Raw genomic sequence first — 20,797 nt, 5'->3', positions numbered from 1 at the left:
TAGGGGGACGATTATAGGGATCAAGGCTAGGACGGATAGGGAGATTAGGAAGATAGAAGAAGATTTGGAGGCTAATTTGAAGGCAGTCATGTAGGAGTTAGCCGTTAGACCCTCCGCAGAGACTAGGAGGAGATATAGGATGATTAAGGGCCAATTGGACATGAAGACTTGGCCAAGGCAGAGAGGGCACTGCTACAGCTCAAGCAGAAGTTGTATGTTAAGGCTAACACGGCGGATAGGCTATTGGCAAGAAAGTGGAGGAGCGAGGAGAAAGAGAGAAGGATACTGAGAATTAAGACGGCGGCGGGGAGAGAGGTCACAGGGACCCAAGAAATCAAAAGGGAGTTTGCAAGGTATTATGGGGAGGTTTATAAATCGGACAGCCCAGCGGAAGGGGACCAGGGGAGGTATCTGGAAGGGTGCCACCTCACTGGGATTAAGGTAGCGGATATGGAGGAGCTTGAGAATGACTTAACTATAGAGGAGGTTCACAAGGCTGTTGTGGCTCTCCCTCTTAACAAAGCTCTCCAGGGCCTGACGGCTTCACAGCAGACTTTTATCAAACGTTAAGGGACGTTTTGGACCCGCAAATGGTTGCTATATATAATGCATTTGGGGGAGGGAAGGGGATAACCACATCTATGGAGGAGGCGAAAGTGGTACTACTCCCTAAGCAGGGGAAAGATCCTACAACTTGCAGTGCCTGCAGACCGATTGCTCTAATCAATCTGGACGTGAAGATCTTTGCAAAGATTCTGGCGGCCAGGCTCGAACCCCTCCTCCCATCCCAGTGGAGTCTGACCAGTCTGGCTTTGTACGTGGGAGGCAAACGCATGATAATACCATGAGGATTGCCCATATTATAGAGAAAGTAAACAAATCCAGGATGGAGGCTATTGTGGTGGCCCTCAACGCTGAGAAAGCGTTTGATAGGGTAGAATGGGGCTTTCTCCTCACCACCATGCGTAAGATGGGTTTTGGGGAAAAATTCATGGGCAAGATAGAGGCGAATTATCGTAGTCCCACACTGCGCCTGATGATCAATGAGGAGGCATCAGATCCGGTGGCGATATCTAGAGGCACGAAGCAAGGCTGCCCGCTGTCGCCACTACTCTTTGCGATATATCTAGAGACGCTTCTGAGTAAAATCAGATTTCACCAGGTGATTAAGGGGGTGATGTTCGGTGGAAGAGAATATAAGGTAGCTGCCTTTGCAGACGACATGTTGTTGACCCTGACGAACCCCCGAGAATCCCTGTAAGCGGTCGAGAGTGTTTTTGGGGAGTTTGGCCGAATTGCAGGGCTACGGATCAATAAAAGTAAGTTGGAGGTGCTGTGTCTACAGATGTCCCCTGGGGTAGAAAGGGAGTTAAAGAAGAGCTTTGATTTTGCCTGGCCGCAGGGTAGGTTTAGGTATCTGGGGACTGTTATTACGGGGACAATAGAACATCTGTATGAGGCAAATTATCTCCCGCTACTGGGGAAAATCAAGGGACTGCTCCTGGGCTGGGGACCCGTGGCTGTGTCTTGGTTAGGCAAGATCAATGCTTTAAAGATGGTTACCTTCCAAAATGATTGTAACTGTTCATGGCGTTACCAGTTAGGGTTCCGGCTCCCTTCTTTAGAAAGTTAAGCAAGCTCACTCAGGCCTACATATGGGGGAACAAGAAGCCTAGAGTTCCCCGTAAACTGATGCAATTGCCCAGACGCAGAGGAGGCATGGGGGAACCGGACATGGTAAACTACTACCGGGCAGCCAGATGAGGGTACTACAAGATTGGATGAAGAATGACAGGGGGAAGGTGTGGAGGGAAATGGATAGGGCAGTAGTAGGTTATGGGCTGGAGGGGGATTTGTGGCTTCCCCGGGAGGACAGGCACAGGAGGATGAATTTCAGTGCAATTGAGGCGTTGGTAGGTAGGTCATGGGATGAAGCGGTGCGCAGATCAAGGTTTACTACCTTCCCTCCACCTCTCACACCCATCTTCGCTAATCCTCAGTTTACCCCTGGGCTGGAGTTGACGCCAACTTTGGCGCGTGGCAGGTGGCGTGTTGTAGGTGCCTAAGGGACCTCTACGAGAGGGGCAGGTAAGAGACTTCTCTACCTGTAAAAGCATCTTCGGGGTGGGGGAAGAGGAGCGGTTCCGATATATGCAACTAAGACATTGGGCCCTACACCCATCTATAAAGGGGTGGCCACTAGGGAACTTACCCAGTTTGAGAAATATGTTACAACTAAAGCAGGGGACAGACACCTAGTGGGGGATTTGTATAGGTTGCTCAAGGAGGGGGAAGCGGCGCATGAGTGGAGCTTTATGGCCAATTGGGAAAAAGAAACCGGGCAATCAATTGCGCTAGAACAATGGCAATCCCTGTGGGCGTATATCAAGTTCCCAAGTTGACAAATTCCTTACAAATTCAAGATATTTGGGTGAAGATGATGTACCAATGGCACCTCACCCCCTGCAGGATAGCTAAAATGTATACGTCCAAGACCGCCCTGTGTTGGAGGGGATGTGGAAAGGAGGGTTCCTGGGGACATCTCTGGTGGCAATGCCCTGAGGTAGCCCCGTTCTGGGACAAGGTTCGCAAAGCGGTTCATGACATAATGGACATAGACATCGCTGGAGGCACAGACACAGGGCTGTTTATCTTGGGGCTGGATGGTACTCTGGACGAGATGCGGACAAAGGCCCAAAAGAAGGTGTATATGATCCTGGTGATGGCAGGGGCACTGTTAGTAGCACAAAAGTGGAAGACGAAAGAAGCGCCCGCAGAACATGAATGGGTAGGAAGGGTTTGGATGCTAGCATCACTGGAGAAAGTGACATACTCGCTAAGAGGAGAACACCAACAGTTTCTTTTGGACTGGGACTTGGTACTGCAATTCCTTAAAAGAGACCCCAGGGCAGCCTTGTGCCCGCGTAGCATGAAGCTTCTGGGCTTGGTGTAATATGGGGCCGGGGAACGGGCCCAGGGTGGGGAGGGGCCAGTTGGAAGGAAGCAGGGGTCCCTGGTGGCCCCATATGGTGGAACTTGGATTGCCCAGCAGCATGGGAGAGGGGCGGCGTGGACCGAGCTAAGAAATTAAGGACAGACCTTAAGAGAGATGCAGAGATGCACCATGACCTGTGGGGGTGGGGGGGCAGGGGTTGTTTGGGAGGAAGTGGGGGATTTGGGGGGTAAGGGTTGGTTTGTTCAGTTGTTTATGAATGCCAATAAAAATGTATATAAAAAAAATGTGTACGATCAAGAGTTGGTAAAGAGGAGACAAGTGATGAGAAGGGATATTAGAAACATTCGTTGAGATGGGCAAAATTGCAAGCAAAAAAGAACACCCGCCTCCAACTCCCTCAGGGTCAGTCGCTTCTCCAAGCAACGAGTTGGTGGTAGATCTCTCTCTTCGGCTGGGGCCTCCCTCTGGGACAGCCTCCCGCCTCCCTGAAACTTGAGGAGAACCATCTTCGGTTCCAGAAGCACCTAAAAACCTTCCTCTTTGCTTCCACTTTCTCTCCCCCTCTCCCATGTTGAAGTCCTGGCTGATATTAAGACTGCACGGGTTACCTGTCCACCCATCTGTTCTCTGGCCCAAGCCCTGCCAGCTGCACGCTTACGCTGTCTTCCTGACAACCCCTGAACCTGGGGACTGTTTTCTGTATCCCTACAGTCCCCTAACCAGCACTTATGTCTGCACTCACTCTGCACTTGCCACCTGCTGGCCGTTCTTTATTTATTTGATGTTATTATGATTATTATCCCATGTAACGCACTCCCCCCCCCCCAGACTTTTCTTTTCCCTCTTCCCTTGCACTTGTGCGATCTGAATGACACCTGGTCTAGTAAGATCGTTGCCTGTCTTCCCTCTGTTCCCCCTCCCTTGCCTCGTCGCGCCTTGAAACACTTGTGTATAGGTGCGTTATAAATATCATATGATATCACAAAAGGTAAGGCAGAAATATAGAAATTGTTGTAAAGGCTCAAAGATTATCAGAGCACAGAACGACGCGTAGTGGATGCTCAAGGCAGTTTGTTCTAAAAACTCTAGAAATACTTGGGAATTAATTAATAATGGGGGAACCTTCCGTCAGGGAAATTTTATCAATTTGGTATCAGAAAAGGCGCGGTGCTGCACTGCACCTCTTTATTTGCAAACCCGGGTTGGAGTGCGCACGGAATTAGAAGGCAACTGCTCATGTCTTGGAAATTTGTATTCAATGATCATGACGCTGGGATGATAGGTAATCTGAGTTCATCACGAGCTGCAGGGCCAGATGGCCTGTCAAACCAAGAATTGAAGAAATATAAGAAAAAGTGGGGGAAACTTCTGGTGGCCATGATTATGATAAACAAAGAAATTCCATCTTCATGGAAGGAGGCTAACGTCGTCCCGATTTTTACAAAAGGGGACAGGGCGGAGCCAAAAAATTAACGACCCATTGCCCTCCTTGATTCAGTGAGAAAACTCTTTGTGTCGGTATTGCTTAGAGATTTAAAATTAATGGCCGGAGAAGAGTGGGATCCTGGGCCTGAGGCAAACAGGGTTTGTCAAGGGGGTGGGTACCACTCTTAACCTCTCTATGATTAAAAGATCGTTAAAGACAAAGCATGGTGTACCAGTGTACAGACAGCTCTGTTAAATAAAATTGAGTTACTGCAAAAGAAAATAAATGGGTGGCCTGGAGCGCCAGCGTTGTGGCTGCTCCATTGATGGCCTCCGCATGGGCCCGCGGCCATTAACACAATTCCTCCGGTTCCTGCCATGCCACTCACCTGCACGACCTGAGATGTGCTGCGGAAGCCTCCCCTGCATCGCTGTCCGCACTCTGGGCGCTTAACGGGCCCGGGCCTGCCGAAACACGGCAAGGGCGGCTCTCCGGCGCCGGCATGATGATCCCCCTCAAGATGGCGACAGCTCCTCTGTGCCCCTCCCCCCACGGCTCGTTGGCCGCATCTAGCCCGCCGGAGTCCGGCTTCGGAGACCGGACCCCCTCCAGCTTAAACCGGAGGTACGCCGATGCGGGCGCTGCCTAGCTGAGTGGCCCCTCCCTTCAACTTCGGCTGGCCCAGGACTTTTGGCCCGGGGGTGGCGCGGCAGTCCTCCACGCGCACGAGCCTGCCTGCGGGGCCTGGTCCATCTTCCGGCCCTCGCCCGCTGCCTCCCTCCAGCGATGCGGCCTGGCGTTTGCTTCTCTGTGGCCCAGAGGAGGTGCTCCCCTTCTTCTGCAGCCTAAGCTACGCCACTGACTTCCTGGGGCACCCCTGCCCACCTGCTCACCCCCGTTCCTACAGCCAAAGGGAGCGGACCTGCAGCCCGAACTAATCCACGGAGGGTGACCTGCAGACCTGTAACCACTCAGCCTCTGGGAGCGGCGCCACCAAGGTATTTGACCACTATTGAGGGGATTTGACCATTGACTATCTGCACAGCCTCCTGGGGCGCCCCGGCCCACTCCACCTCTCTAGCCCTTGCTATCCCCGGACCCTCCGGCCAACGCCTGGAGTCCCTGTGCGCAGTTGCCGAGCCCCTTGAAGCGGTCCTTCACATTGGAGCCATGTCTAAAGCTTTAAAAACCACTAAATTTGGCGACATCTCCACCATGCTGCTGGCCCCGGAGAGGAGGAAGAAGACCGCTCCCCCCCCCAAACTCACCCCCCCCCGGAAATCCACCAAAGATAAAGGGTCGCTCGCAACTAAAGAAGACCTCCAGGCTTTCATGACCGACATCAAGTCGGAATTCAGGTCCTGCATGACCGAACTAACGACCAAACTTGAGCAAACAGAACAATGAGTCACCAACATCGAACATAGGTTGGGGGAGTCCGAGGAGCTGGCTACGTATCACTCTAATGCATTGATGGAGGTCCAACGCTCCATCCAGGCACTAATGGACAGAACCGAAATCCTCGAGTGTAAACAGGAGGACTTGGAGAATCGCTCCCGGCGCAATAACCTCCGCATCCGCGGAATCCCCTCTGCGATCACTGATAAGGAGCTTCCCGGATACATAAGCCTCTTTTTTCAATCCCTGCTGCCAGACCTGGATGAAACGCAGCTCCTGCTTAACCGCACTCATCGGTTGGGCCCCCGCCGAGGATCAGATATGGATGCTCCTCCGGACATCATTACAAGAGTGCACTTCTACACTACCAAGGAGGCCATCTCAGCGATAGGCCGCTCAAATGATGAACTCTCCTTCCAGGGCTCCCCACTACAGATTTTCCAGGATCTCTCCCCCTTAACCCTTCAGAAGCGCATGCTGCTGCGCCCGTTCTCGCTCTTCCTGCGAGACCAACAGATCCGCTATCGCTGGCTATTCCCCACGGCACTACAGTTTTCGTATAAGGGCACTCGACGCACCATTAGTCACCTGGACGATGCAGCATCCATCCTCCGCCCGGACTCCCCTGGGACTACAGAACTGCACTCTTCGAGCCAGACAAGTTCTGGACAAGATGCCGCCTCGCCCAAGCCAAGGCGGACCCCGTGGTCAAGGGTGCAGAGAAAGCGTAAACCGAGATAACAGGGGCTGGTAGCTCCGAAGCACACATAGCGCAGGAACCACCAGAATACCTGCAAGCTCGCCGCTGACCCAATGCGGTCCATACCCTCCTCCAGGGTGGATGTCACCTTTTTTACCCCTGGAGAGACTCTCAACTACGTTGGAAATGTCACCTTGTGACATCCGGAGAGGCCGGGGGAGCCACCGACTGATCAAAATCAGCCCCCCCGGTCACAGTTTGGCCCTCCCGTTGGAGGCCGCTGTTGGAAGTTCTTATCTCCCGTTGAAGACCCATTTTTAAAAAACCCTCAGCCACAGGAGACCCCAATGCAGCGTATTCCTCACAGCTATGGCCGACTTAATCCGTTCCCATTCTCCCCTCCCTCCCCACAGAAATTGGACTTGGAGCACCAGCCCCCACACCTAAAATTAAAGTTCACCACCTTAAACGTCAGAGGATTGAATTCCCCCCTGAAGAGGAAATCCATCCTCCAAAGACTGCACAATGAGGGGACCTCAATTGCTTTCTTACAAAAAAACGCACCTATTCCCAGCAGACTTCTCTCGCTTGCAAAGTAGACTCTATCCTCTCCAATTTCTAGCCTCCAACGGAACCAAGAAGTGAGGCACCGCTATTCTTTTCGCTAAGGACTTACGGCCCCAGATCCTGGACTCGCTGAGTTGCCCCGAGGGCCGCTTTATGGCGGTCAAGTGCTCTGTCCTCGGCCAACTTTACACCCTCGTCTCAGCCTACGCCCCGAATGAGCACCAGGTGGGATTTTATCAGGACTTGGAGGACTCCCTTCTTCCATTTATCGAAGGGGAAGTGGTGGTCGGCGGTGACTTCAACGGGGTCCCGGACCCCCTCAGGGATAGATCTCACCCCCCAACGGCCAGGGACCTTAACTTGGCAACAGCCCAGCTCCGCTTATTCCATGCCCTGAACATTGTTGACTCCTGGAGAGTGCTATCTATTCGTACATCCACCGTACCTTCTCCAGAATCGACTTATTACTGGTTTCCCCTCAGATCCTGACCTTTATGGACGATGTCACAAATGGCTCCCGGATCCTCTCGGACCACGCTCCGGTCTCGTTGACCCTGCAGGCGCACAAATCGGATCACCCTCCCCACCGCCAATGGGCCTTGTACGACCCTATCTTGGGTAACATGGCAACGAGAGACACGATCGCCAGAACAATTAGAAACTTCTTTGCGGAAAACCCAGACGAGGACACCTCCCTGGCTAATACCTGGGACGCCATGAAGGCGGTGCTTAGAGGAGAGCTGATCGCCCAAGGAGTCACGTACCACAAACAGATGAGGGCGACAAGTGCCACTTTGGAAGCTGAGGTTCATGAGGCCGAAGCCACCCATAAACGTAAGGGCTGGTCCCCGAAGTCCTATAGGGTCCTACAAATGGCAAGGAAAAGACTCGAGGCGCATCACGTCGATGCTACAGCTAATCTGCTGACCACAACACAAACAGTGGTATTACGCTCATAACAACAAAGCTAATAAACTACTGGTCAGCAAGCTGGCCAAGGAAAAGAGCAGAAACTTCATCCTGGGTCTCGGCGATGCACAAGGGAAGCTCCACCACACGGAGCACTCCTACATTCAGGAGGCGTCGCTACTGCTTTTGAAACCAGAGGCGAGAGAAGAACTAGAGACACCTATCACCAGTGAGGAAGTGGAGGAGGCCATTAAGAGTCTAAAGCCGAGGGCCCCTGGCCCGGATGGGTTCTCCACACACTTTTATAAACTCTTCTGCCCTCAACTGGTGGCTCCTTTGACTCGCCTATTCAACTCGTTTGTGGCCTCTGGCACAGTCACCCATCAATGCAGGAGTCTATCACGGTGTTGGTTCTCAAGCCTGGAAAGGACCCCCAAGAGAATAGCTCATACAGGCCCATCCCCCTGTTGAACTTGGACGCCAACATCTACTCCAAGGTCCTGGCCAACCGCCTTGCTCCTGTTCTCCCAAGCATAATAAACCCAGATCAGACGGGGTTTATCTTCCACGGATCAACGAAGGACAACATTCGCAGGGCACTAGACTTGATTGAAATCGTTAGTAAGGACTCCCAGCAGCTAGCCCTGATCGCGCTAGACGCCACTAAGGCCTTCGATAAGGTGGACTGGTCGTATCTGTCTCTCGCCCTAGCGGCCTTCGGCTTTGGAGCTACTTTTATGAGGATGGCTCTGGCGAACTACCAGGCCCCGAGGACCCGACTGAGAGTCAATGGCCGCCTGTCGGACCCGATCCCTCTCACATGTGGAACACGACAGGGGTGTCCGCTATCCCCCCTGCTTTTCGCCTTGGCCATGGAGCCGCTGGCCCAGCGAGTTCGCCGGGATCCCCTGATCTCTGGCCTGCGGATCGGCACAACCCACCACAAAATTGCTCTGTATGCAGACGATGTACTGCTGACCATCACAAACATCAGAAACTCCATGAGGGCAGCCCTGGCTGAATTCCGGGCCCTCGGGAAAGTCTCAGGTTTCGCTATCAATTTTCACAAATCGATTGCACTCGGAGTGGGCCTGCTCCCGGGCGAAAGGGAAGCCCTAGAGAGCCACAGCCCATTCCAATGGAGCACCCAACCGATCCCATACCTAGGGGTCCGGATTCCCGCCAACCCTACGAAGGTCTACCAGGTCAACTTCCCACCACCTTTTGCGGAATTGGAAAAGGACCTAGCCCACTGGCAAACTCAAGATATCTCACTGCTGGGGCGCATAACGACGAGCAAAATGAATATCCTTCCTCGCTTTCTCTATATGTGCGCTGCCCTCCCAACCGCAATTCCCCTCCCCCCTTTACAACGACTTCAAAGGAAAATCAGTGGCTTCATCTGGAAGGGCAAGAAACCACGGATCCCTTGGAGAGAACGTTGATGGCCAGCACGAGATTGGGGGCACTCGGGTTGCCGGACCTTCGAAAATACTATATCACAGCACAACTGGCCCACTTCCAAGCATGGGACCTCGCCTCCGGATGCCCGAAATGGGTAGAGATTGAACAATCCCGCCTCCTTCTCCCGCTCCACTTCCTCCCGTTCATTCCTACCGCGCTACGCCGCACCAGGCCAGATGTGCTGACCGCCAGGCAGCAATTGATAAAGGCATGGGAGTGGGCCCGCAAACGAGGAGACATCCCAGCAGGCTTCAGAGCATCCTCCCTGATTTTCCTCAGCCCCGCCTTTGCCCCGGGGGCCCGCCCACAGAATTTTAGGAACTGGGTGGCGGGAGGCCTCGAAACTCTGGGGCAACTCTTTGAAGGGGGTCCCCCCTCACCCTTCTAGCTAACGGAGGCAGACAGATTTACCTATGCTCAACTGAAGCACTGGTGCTCCCACCCCCAGACCCGGGCAGCCGCGACAAGACCCCTGGCCCCGCTGGAGCTCCTGCCAGCCCGGTGGAAAGATCTCGGCCCTCTACAAACTATTGCTGGAAGACCCCCTCTGTGTCAGGCCCATCTATATGGGCCACTGGGAAGCGGACCTGGGCCATGCGATTGAGGACCACACATGGGTGGATGTCTGTACCAGAACACGCACGGCATCCCGCTGCGTCACCAACTGAGAATTCGCCCACAAACTCCTGTTGCGTTGGTATTACCCTCCCCTTCGCCTCCACCACTTTCAGAGTGCCTTGGACCCCCACTGCTAGCGCCTCTGCGGCAACCCAGGCTCCTACTTCCACATGTGGTGGTCTTGCCCTAGAGTGAAGGAATTTTGGACCCAGTGTCTGGCCACCATTCGGGACATCACCCAGGTCGAAATCCCCTTGATGCCCAAGCAGGTCCTCCTGGGAATCCCACTCCCGGGCGTATACGCGAGAACAAGGAGGAGGGCGGCGCTGATATCCCAACGGCTGTTGGCCGCCAAAATCACAGTGGCTTGCACCTGGAAGTCCACGGACGGACCACTGATGACCCTATAGTGGCTTAAATTATGGGACCTATTGATGGCAGAAAAGGTCACGGCAGCCAAAGCGGGTCTGCTCTACCGATTTACCGACATTTGGGCCCTGGTCCTGGACTATGACCAGAACTACCCGGCTCTGACCTTCAAACCACACTTGATCGCGAGGGCCCTCCACACGTTAGGGGAGGACTCGCCGCCTGCCCAGGCCGAATGAGACACGTATCACTGCCTTCCGGGAATTTGGGGGTGGGGGACGGGACACTATGGTCTGATATGCCCTGTGAGATGTAAGCATCGTTAATGCTCTGTTATCCTGTGTGTTGAACTATAAATAAACAAGTTAAAAAATAAATAAAATAAATGAGCATCACAAAAACCTCTCTAAACAGACAAATCTAGCCTCCCACCCTGATATTAAAAACACTTCAGACAACATAAAACCTTTCTCATTCAGGGATGTCACTGAATCTGTAGTCATAGATATCATCAACACAATTAAGCCATCAAACTGCAAAGGTAATGCCTGCAAAGCCAAACTAATCAAAGACTGTGCAGAAACCCTCACCCCCTTTCTAAAATCTTTCATCAATGCATCCTTCAAAACTACACAGTTCCTGACAGCCTAAAAGAAGCGTGGGTTTGCCCACTTCTAAAAAATCTCTTGACCCCGAAATAGCCAACAACTATAGGCCCGTCACCACTGTCCCATTCCTGCTTAAAATTCTGGACAGGGTGGCATACACTCAAATCCAGCAATTCCTGGAAGGGAACAAAATCCTAGGCAAAAGGCAATCAGGCATCTGCCCAGACCACAGAACATAATCTGCCCTTCTTGATCTTAAAATCCAACTGAGCGACATTATGGACAAAGGCAAGCCAGCACTGCTCCTTCTGCTTGATCTGTTGGCTGCCTTTGATCTTGTTAACCATGATATTCTCGGCAAGCAACTAATAAGTGCGGCCCACTTCTCCCCACAAGCCACAGCTTGGATTGAGCCCTTCCTCAAAGGTAGACTCATGAGAGTATTCTCTGACTCTGCGTGTGCCTCTCCCACTACCATACACTGTGGCGTTCCACAAGGTTCATGCACCGCACCTACCCTGTATAACATCTTCACCCTCCCTTTCTTCAATGACCTGGATCGGCGTGACATAGCCTACACTAACTATGCCGACGATACCCAAGTCCTATTCCCCCTAACCGGCATATACGAACAAGATGCTACTGCACTAACCAACATCTACACAGCCATCCAAACATGGATGGCAGCCAATGGCCTCTGTCTCAATGGAGACAAAACAGAGATCCTTGTGGTAGGCACAAAAGAAACACTTAAGAAACCCTCCCCCCAATACAGCACCTTCAACATCGACAATACTGCGTCATCATCAGTAAAAACCCTAGGGGAATATCTTGACTCCTCCCTGATTATGACACGCCAGGTCAGTGCGATAGCCTCCTCTGCTGCCTTCACCACAAAGATCATTAATGCGGTCAATCCATTCCGTCAATCAAAAACTGCCTATCAATTGCCAGAGCCACAGTAGGCACCAAGCTCGACTACTGCAATGCACTCTTCCTTGGCAGATCTGCCAAAAACCTCAGTAAGCTCCAAGTAACGCAAAACAATGCCCTGAGAGCAGCATTGAGCATTCCCAAAAGGGAACATATCTCCCAGGCCAGGAACGACGCGCACTGGCTACCTATTCGAGAACGCATCCTCTTCAAAACAATGGCCATCACACAAAAGTACCTGTTACTTAACGCCCCTCCTTACCTTTCAGAAAGAATCCCCTGCAACACGTCATCCAGACCCACCAGAACACATCTCTCTAGCCAGATCCATGTCCCCTCCTTCGAAAGGGCTAAAGCAGGAGGCCCCAGCTTCCAACAACCATCCCCCAAGAACTGGAATGCCCTCCCCACTCCCCTCAGAAATGAACAATCCTATAATGTCTTCCGTAAAATGCTAAAAACCAAATTGTTTAACTAACCATGTCATCCCGATGTAACTGCCAACAATTTCACTGGCACCGATGCTGTTCCTCTGTAACAAAGAACATGCACGTCGTCCATTTTCTGTATATAATGTATTTATTGTCTATTTTGCTGTTTGGTTTGACTCACCTATGTCTGTACTAAGCAAACACTATGTAACATCTGCCACAATGACTCAGGGCTGCCGTGCGCTATATAATTTCAAATAAATAAATAAACATTCTCAAAGAGAGGTGCTTGGAAGCTGGTACATACATCTCTGCACTTCGCTTTTATGGACCTTGAAAAGGCGTTTGATGGAGTAATTAGGGAGAAAATTATGGGCGAAGCGGAGAGCTTGGCACTGTCACGCGGACTTGGTAGAGGCGATGGAAGCACTCTATACGAACACATCAGTGAAAATTAGGCTGACTGGGAAGGGTCATCTGTCAGAAAAGATACCTACATTCCGAGGCCTAAAGCAGGGGTGCGCTTTAGCACCCCTGCTGTTTTGCCTCTATATTGCTGATCTGTCGGGCTCTCAATCTGAGGTGTCAGCCTTTCCACCGAAAATAAATCGGATTGAAGTGCCTTGGATCCTTTTTGCAGACAATTTAGTCGTCTTAGACCAGACTCCTATCGGACTGCAAAGGAGAATTGAAACATTTGATACCTATTTGAATAAAAATGGCATGAAAATTAATGTTGCCAAGTCAAAAATGTTGACCGTGCAGTCGGCTGGTAAAAAAAATTAAGTTACATACATGTGGAGAGTGGGAGCCATACCGCTAGAAGTAGTGGAATCTATGATCTATCTGGGAGTGGTGATAAGTAGGAGTTGCAATGAAGTGGATCATTATGCACACATACGAGCAAGCCTAATCACTTTAACCAATCAGGGAATTACCTTCCATTATAGGTTTGGATGATTTTCATTGATTCCAATAATTTCCTTTTATAAACTAAAGGTAGCCCAAATCTTAACCTATGGATCCGAGGCGATTTTACATCTATCATGGGAAGTATGGGAGAAGCTAGAACGTTACTTCTGGAGGAAAGTGTTGAGACTCCCGAATCCATTACATTTGAGGGCGATTAGATTCCAATGAAAGCTACAATCGCTTGAATCCATGGTGATATGGAAAACCATAGCACTCTACAGGAAATGTTTGCATGAGACATCTATCACACCATTTATCATTTTGGATCTGAATAAAGATGGGCAGGATAGACATTTAACTGCGTGGAGGTCGAATGTGGAGAGGATTCTGATGCTAAGGGGGATTGTGATGAAAGAGTTGGTGGAAAATCTGGCTAAAGTGAAAAAGAAGTTGCTAAAGTTAAACTGGATTGATACCGTTGACCAATGTAGTTGTGATGAGCTTAGGCAACCTCTTAATGGCGAAAGAAAAGGTTTGAACTTCTCCCAAGCTACCTGCAAAAGTTTCCCTGCCCTATTTACCGGGATCTTCTTTTAAGGTGCTGACTAAATATTCTTGTAGCAAGGGAGGTTCAATGGTCTAGGAAACTGCTGGTGGTTGAGAATGCCCAATGCCGATTCTGTGAAGACCCAGGCTCCGTAGAATCACTATTTTATTTGGTTGTTGTTTGTGAGTCCATAAATCAAGTAAGGCACACATTCCTTGATGGTCACAGGGGTAATGGAGAAACTCTGAGCCATAAGGAGTGGTGGGACTGGGTGTTGCTTGGGGAGCAAACTAGCTTGGTAATAGCAGTATTGAAGATGATTAAATTTGTGTTAGATAGTGGAACAAAAATGGGGAATTGAGAATCGACAAGGAGGACCCTTGTTAACGGGGGAGAATGAAAAAAAAAGAATATTACAATCCTTTATTTTCAATTTTTCTTTCTTTCTAATACATCCTGGTTTGATGTGTGTCTCTCTTAGTTCTCTTTCCTCCTCTCTTTTGGATGGGATGTTGTGAAGGAGGAAAGTCTCTTTTTTGGAAACAGCAAGTGTTATTTCGATATTTCAATAAAATCAGTTAAGCGAAATGTGAGCGAAATGTAATGTAATGTTAAATGTTTTATTCTATGTCAGATTGTTTTGACTTTTAAACAAAACATTGAAATAAAATAAAAATATCTGGGGACCTCTCACTTACCAGAATGATTCAGAAGCTGAACTTGAAACTTGAAGCTGCTTATCCTTGAAGCCCAGCTGGAAGAAGAAAAATTGCTGCTGCTTTTCTTTGACGAAATCCAAAGGCTGTCGAGTCTGTCAAGGACTAATCCAAGAGAGGACCTAGCTATGAGACCTCTACGCGAGCTACAAGGGAACATTGTGCAGAAGCGGATCTTCACTCAGCCACCCTGGAAGCCAGTCCCGAAAGGCTGTCGACCGGAGACTGGGTCCGCCAAGGAATCACAAAGTAAAGCACCCGGACATCGAGGCCATTGAAGTCCATCGTCGTCGATGGGATAGGATGGTTTCAGAGGATTTCTGTGACCACTGGAAGCCCGTTGAGCCGTGTTGCCCAGAAGCAGGGACCGCTTGACGCCATGCTGCTCGATGACCAGAGCCGCAACACTCCACCTTTTCCTAAGAACATTTGAAAAAAGGGCTCCCTAGCCACTTAGTGCCGCCGGAGAAAGTCGAGGTTGTCGACGGCCGAGGAGAATCCGCTAGTGGGTTTCACACCACCTGAAGCCCACACAGACGCCGACGAATGAAGATCCGAAAGCCAGCCGTGGTCGAGTCCCGATCGTCGACGCCAAAGCCAACGCCCTTGCTGGGCCTACGTTCTTCACCTAATCTTCTTTGTGGCCACGATCTCTTGACATCGAGGTGCACTGCAAGCCTCATCTTCGCAGGACGTCCACGATCGATCTTCGACGAGCACCACAAAGGCCGAAGCTGCTGTCTCGACGACAGTGTTCACATTTCTTCATAGGAATCTCGACGACCCGTGGCGCCTGCTTTAAAGGGAGTCCACCGTCGAGGGATTGGGTGGCGAACCATCAAAGAAACTCTGCTAACTCAGGTATATTGGGGTAGTAGAACATTTTACCAGGGAACAAGACTATTTTAAACATATATGGACTGGGCTTGCTAATACACTTTATTATAGGTTGCCCAAGTGGGGGATCCTCACACAGAACTGTGTCTTAGTAGCAAGAGAACCATTCTGCCATTGTATAACTTAACTTGTCTTCCTTCCTATGTCTGATGTTGATTCACATTACTGTTTGATTTGTATGCCATTAGAAACTGTCAGCAGTTGGTGCATTTTAAAGGAGTCAATAATTAAGAGTGGTAACACATAGACATTGTATATATTTGCCATATTAGAATTGCCAAAGTACAAAGGGCCTCATCACGAGTTGGGCGGTAGCCCTTAAATGTGGCAGTAACACTATTACCGCCGCATTTAAGGGTTTGCCCAAACATGAGTCTGGCAGTATTTACACCCAGCTCGAAGCTGGGGGCAAATGCGCTGGAAAAATTCCCATTTTCCGACGCAATTAGTACAGCGCTATTAGTGCACGCTAATTGCGCCAAAAATGCCCAATTGCACCAAAAATGCCCCATTGGGTCCATTGCTGCTCAACCCTTGATCCAGCGCTAATAGTGCCGGACCGGGTGGCAGTAATGCTATTAGCGCAGGCGGTATCCGCATATCTCTACTCCTCCAGTGTTTACATGTGTCGTCCCAGCTACGTGGCCTCTGGGTGCAGCCACGGCTTCCGTCAGCGCCTCTCAAGGCTGACAGGGTGTTTAGTCTGCAGATCCTGCTGCACTGGGGTCAAAGCGGGTGTGCTCCCTCATGCCCCCAGGCACATGCCAATGATAAGCCATCAGCGCTGCGGCTGTCGGCATATGCTGCTGATTGTCCAGATTACACTGCTGTTGCTGGTTCTCCGGCAGCCCCCGTCCTCTCCAGATACAGACTATGCAGGCCGCCGCAAGTCATCTGAGACAGAACTCCGGAGTTCCAAGGAGTTTTGAAGCAACGCTTTTGCAAGTTATGGCAGGATACTTACAATGGTGGTGTATGAGTTTAGCTCATAACATTATTTCAGAAAAACAGGTTCCATTGATAATTCATCGGCCGTATGCACAGGAGCTCAAAAAGTTGTGTCCATCTTGTGGCTGCACAACAACGCCCCCTATATCCGAACAGTTCTTGATGACAGATGTTGGAGCGCTGGCTGTGTTGTACTGAGTTGATTGCGCATGGACATGGATATTCTGGTTTTATTCCCTCCCCTGCGGCTTAGCTGAAATGAGGATCATGGGGACTGTGCCCACGGGGGTTGGCGGGCCCTACTGGACTGGTACAGTGATGATGGACAAATATACATTAGGGAACTGGAGGAAGGTGCCGATATGCATTGCTTTTATTTCTATGATGACAGTCTGAATTGTTTTATTATATTTTGTTGTTGGTATACGTTGTTCAAAAACCAATGAACACAGTTTAAAAAAAAACTGTGATCGAAGAGGTGGGGGGAAAGGAATTTATTTATTTTTTATTTGATTGTTAGGCGCTTATACAGCAAGTAAAATACTATTTCAAAGCGCCCACACGGTGAGGGGAGGGAACAAGGGAGTACATTACAAAACACAATAATTAATAAAAGCAGTGGAGGGATAAGGGACAGGAAGGACGAACCTACTATGCCTTATGAGCATTCAGAACATGCAAGTGCAGCAAGGAAAAGGGCAGAGGGTATGAGTGCTGGGGAGTCCGCGCTCATGGGTGAGCCACAGATGAAGTGCTTGGGTTGATGAGTACTACAAGGCCAGGGACCACTATAGGAGTAAGTGCGAACCTCCGACCTCTGAGTCGGAGGGTGTGCCAAGGCAAGTGCTGAGGGTAGACATGAGCTGGGCAGATTGGGTGTGTGGGAGGTCACGAGCCCCGAGGATGCATAAGGGCCCCGGACACCAATCACAGCAACTGTGGGATTAGCAGAGAAGAGAAGAAGGGAAGGAGGAAGTGAAGAGGTAGGACTTGAGGAGCTTCCGGAACTTAAGAAAGTCCTGCTCAAGGCGCAGAGACAGGGGAAGGCTGTTCCATAGATGAGAGCCAGATGTGTTGGTGCCGGAGGAACGAAGTTGTCTAGAGGGAGACTATTTAGTAAGATAAAGTTGGAGATAGTGTGGTCGCCGGCCCCAGACTGCCTTGTGGATGATGCAGAGGGATCTGAATTTAATCAGTGCAACAACTGGGAGCCAAGAAGACTTTTTAGGGCAGGAGAGATGCAGTCCCTGGGTTTAAGACCAAGGATAAATCTTGCTGTCCTAATCTGGATTAGCTGGAGGGGTCGCAGAGTGGAAGAAGGTAGATTCAGGGGGAGGCTATTGCAATAGTCAAGCCTAGAGATAACCAGGGCTCGGGTAACATCAAGACTCTGGGGAAAAGTGAGAAAAGGGAGAATTCCTTTGAGAAGGAAGAGCTAAAAGTGGGACTTCTTGGCAATGACCGGAGTGTGAGGCAGGAAGAAGATAGAGGAGTCGAAGATGACTCCAAGATTTCTGGCTTCAGAAGAAGGAGCAGGGGGAGAGCACAAGGAGGAAGGCCAGAGTGAAGGGAAGAAGGAGGGAGCAGGGGTCCCAATCGGAAGAATTTCAATTTTACAGGCATTGAAGCAGAGATCGCTGGACATGCACCAGGACTGGATGCCATGTAGGCTGTCAGGGATGATGGAGGGTGCAAGGGGGACGGCAGAAAGTTTGAAAAAGAGCTGTGTGTCATCTGTAACACCGGAAGTTGGAGGAGAACGAGGAGATGAGGCATGCAAGTGGGGCAAGGTAGATGTTAAAGAGCCAAGGCGAGAGGATAGAACCCTGGGGGACACCACAGGTGGAGAAGGAAGTAGGAGAGGAGAAGGTGCCCAAGATGACTTGGGAAAAGCGGTCAGTAAGGAAGGATGTCAGTCAGTCAGTGCCTGTTTGGAGATACTATGGGTATCTTGCCTTTTGGAAAAATCAGAAAATCAGACTATTTACTTAGGCCGGCCTTACCTGCTCTTTCTATTGTCCGTCCTGTCCAACCTGTTTCTGTTTCTGTCTCCATGTAGCGTCCTGACGCCCCAGGGCTTTGGCGCTCAACAAACACGTAGACATACATAGACATAAACATTTTGGAGCATTTCTATGAGGATGGAATGGTTGGCTGTGTCAAAGGCAGAAGAGAGATTGAGAAGGATGAGGACAGCAGGGGAGATGGAGTCCAGAGATGTGAGCAGTTCTTCATGGGTGTTCAGAAGAGCAGTTTCCGTTCCTCTGGACGCTCGGAATCCAGCTTGATGGTCGTGGAGACTGTCAACAAGTTTGGAGTGTGAGTTGAGTTGGGGTAATGGCAGCTTCTCCAACAGCTTACCCAGGAAGGGGGTGATGGAAATAGGGCGGTAGTTGGCACGGCATGTAGGGTCTGCTGAAGATTTTTCAGGAGTGGGCGCACACGGGAGTGCTTAAGGGAGGAGGGGAAAGATCCAGTGTCAAAAGAGTGATTGCAGAAATCAGCAAGTTGGACGGTTATAAACATTTGTACAGAAACGTCAGCTATAATGGGAATTGTTATACTGAGATAATGCATATAATATATAAAAAGAAGGTTAATGGACACTTGCCTTATGTGATATATGAAACATTGAAGCATTTAGGTTTAAAAAAAATACATAATGCACTTGTCCAAAGGCAGACCACCTATTACTTTAAACAAAGACAAGCTATTCAGGCTAGGACCACAACTAATAGTTCATTGATCTCACATAGTCTCTGAACATCTAGAAATTGAAGTAATACGTTTTATCAAACGACTGTCAGAAATATTCCTCATGTCATACAAATATCTGTTTATATTTTTTACAGTTACTCCACATAAAAAGCAACAAATATCTCACAGCGAACAAGAGATTGCCAGCTCTATTAGAAAAGAATGCCATGCGTGTATCCCTAGATGCTGCTGGGAACGAGGGCTCATGGTTTTACATTCAGCCATTCTGGAAACTCAGGAGTGAAGGTGACAATGTAAGTTTCTGCTGAAGTTTCGCTGTAATGGACAGAAATACGTTCGACCCCCCATTGGATTTTGTATGTCCGTAAATCATGATAAAATTCATGTGTGCACCATATAGCTTAAAATAATGTTTACAGATTTGTGTTGGATTTGGGGATGGGTTCTAAGAGGTGGAGGACTGCTTTGTGGAGCTCCAGGAGGCCAGGTGTCTTTGCACATTGACTTTCAGTCCGCTTGTGCCCCATGGCTGCTTTCTTCATGCACCGGAGTGCGAGCAGCTTCACTTTCAGCTTCTCCTGCTTCCATTCTGCATGCCTGGAGGCTGTGCAGAGCACCTAGCCGTTGCATGAGGTAGATGCAGCGTGCTCACCCCACCCACAGTGCCCTGAGCACCGACGGAATTTCAGAAAAAAAAGAAAAAGCAATATTTTTTTATTTTTGTCTGAAAAACATTGCTAATTGGACATTTCCATTGTGTATCCCGGCATTGACCCATCTGTGCCCACATCATGGTTTGTTTCTTGATTATTGCCACTATTTGTGCTGCTAACTGCATTTCTGCCGAATTTGTGGCACTTTTAAGGTGGCGGCCGCTCTACCTTTGTTCCTGGGGCTGATGCTTTAAACTTGACTGCCTTCCCTCTGCACCTCCATTGGTTGCTTTGTGTTTTTACTGGCCGAGGGGGGACTGGCAGGCTTTAGCCGGCCCAATTAGTCAAAGGCCCACTTCTAAGGCCCCTGTCTACTTCCCTGTCCGCTACCGGGATGCAACATGATGCTACTACCACAGCCTGCCCCTCCCTGGGGCTGCCAGCTCACACAGCTATGTAACTGGACTACCAAGACTCTCTTACTTTCTTCTCCATTGGTTAGATCCCTCCTTCCTTCTGCCTATACTTTCTGTTTCCCATCATGGTCCTTCACTCTACCCTCTGCCTGCTCCAACTGGTCTCCCTCTATGCTCTCTAGTGCTCTTGTCTCAGCACTCACCTCTAATCCTATCTCATTTCTACTGGTAATCCTATCTCATTTTAGGGTGGTATGGTTGACTATTGGTACGGTCAACCATACCACCCTGCTCAATCGTCTCTGTGACAACCTGGGTCTCACTGATCAGGCTCTGGCCTGGCTGACCTCTTTCCTTTCTGACCGTCCGTCCCAGGTACAACTTGAGTCCTTCCTATCTTCTATCTCCCTCTCCACCTGTGGTGTCCCCCAGGGGTCTACCCTCTCGCCCTGGCTTTTCAACCAACGATCTTTGTCTAAATGCCAACAAGACTGAGATCCTCCTCATTGGTACACCTTCTCCATCCTTTCCCCTCACTCTCTGGCCGGCCTCCCTTAGCCCTCCTCCTACCCCCACCTGCGAGGCTAAGAACCTCGGGTTATCTTTGACTC

The 20,797-nt window shown here is 50.1% G+C and overlaps 1 protein-coding gene across 8 annotated transcripts in view; it reads left to right on the top strand.

Moving 5' to 3' along the window:
• ITPR2 (inositol 1,4,5-trisphosphate receptor type 2) overlaps positions 1 to 20,797 on the top strand; it is a 4,412,221-nt gene that overhangs the window by 565,610 nt on the left and 3,825,814 nt on the right. For all 8 annotated transcript variants that reach the window (XM_069628470.1, XM_069628469.1, XM_069628465.1 and 5 more), the window contains one exon: positions 19,252 to 19,410. In XM_069628470.1, the coding sequence (XP_069484571.1) occupies positions 19,252 to 19,410 (159 nt within the window). The remainder of the gene's footprint in view (positions 1 to 19,251; positions 19,411 to 20,797) is intronic.

The sequence above is a fragment of the Ambystoma mexicanum genome, chromosome 12 (genome assembly GCF_040938575.1).
Source record: "Ambystoma mexicanum isolate Mex_15411 chromosome 12, UKY_AmexF1_1, whole genome shotgun sequence".
NCBI classification, from domain to species: Eukaryota; Metazoa; Chordata; class Amphibia; order Caudata; family Ambystomatidae; genus Ambystoma; species Ambystoma mexicanum.
Note: the sequence above shows the minus strand (reverse complement) of the source record. Positions and strands in the feature narration are given on the sequence as shown.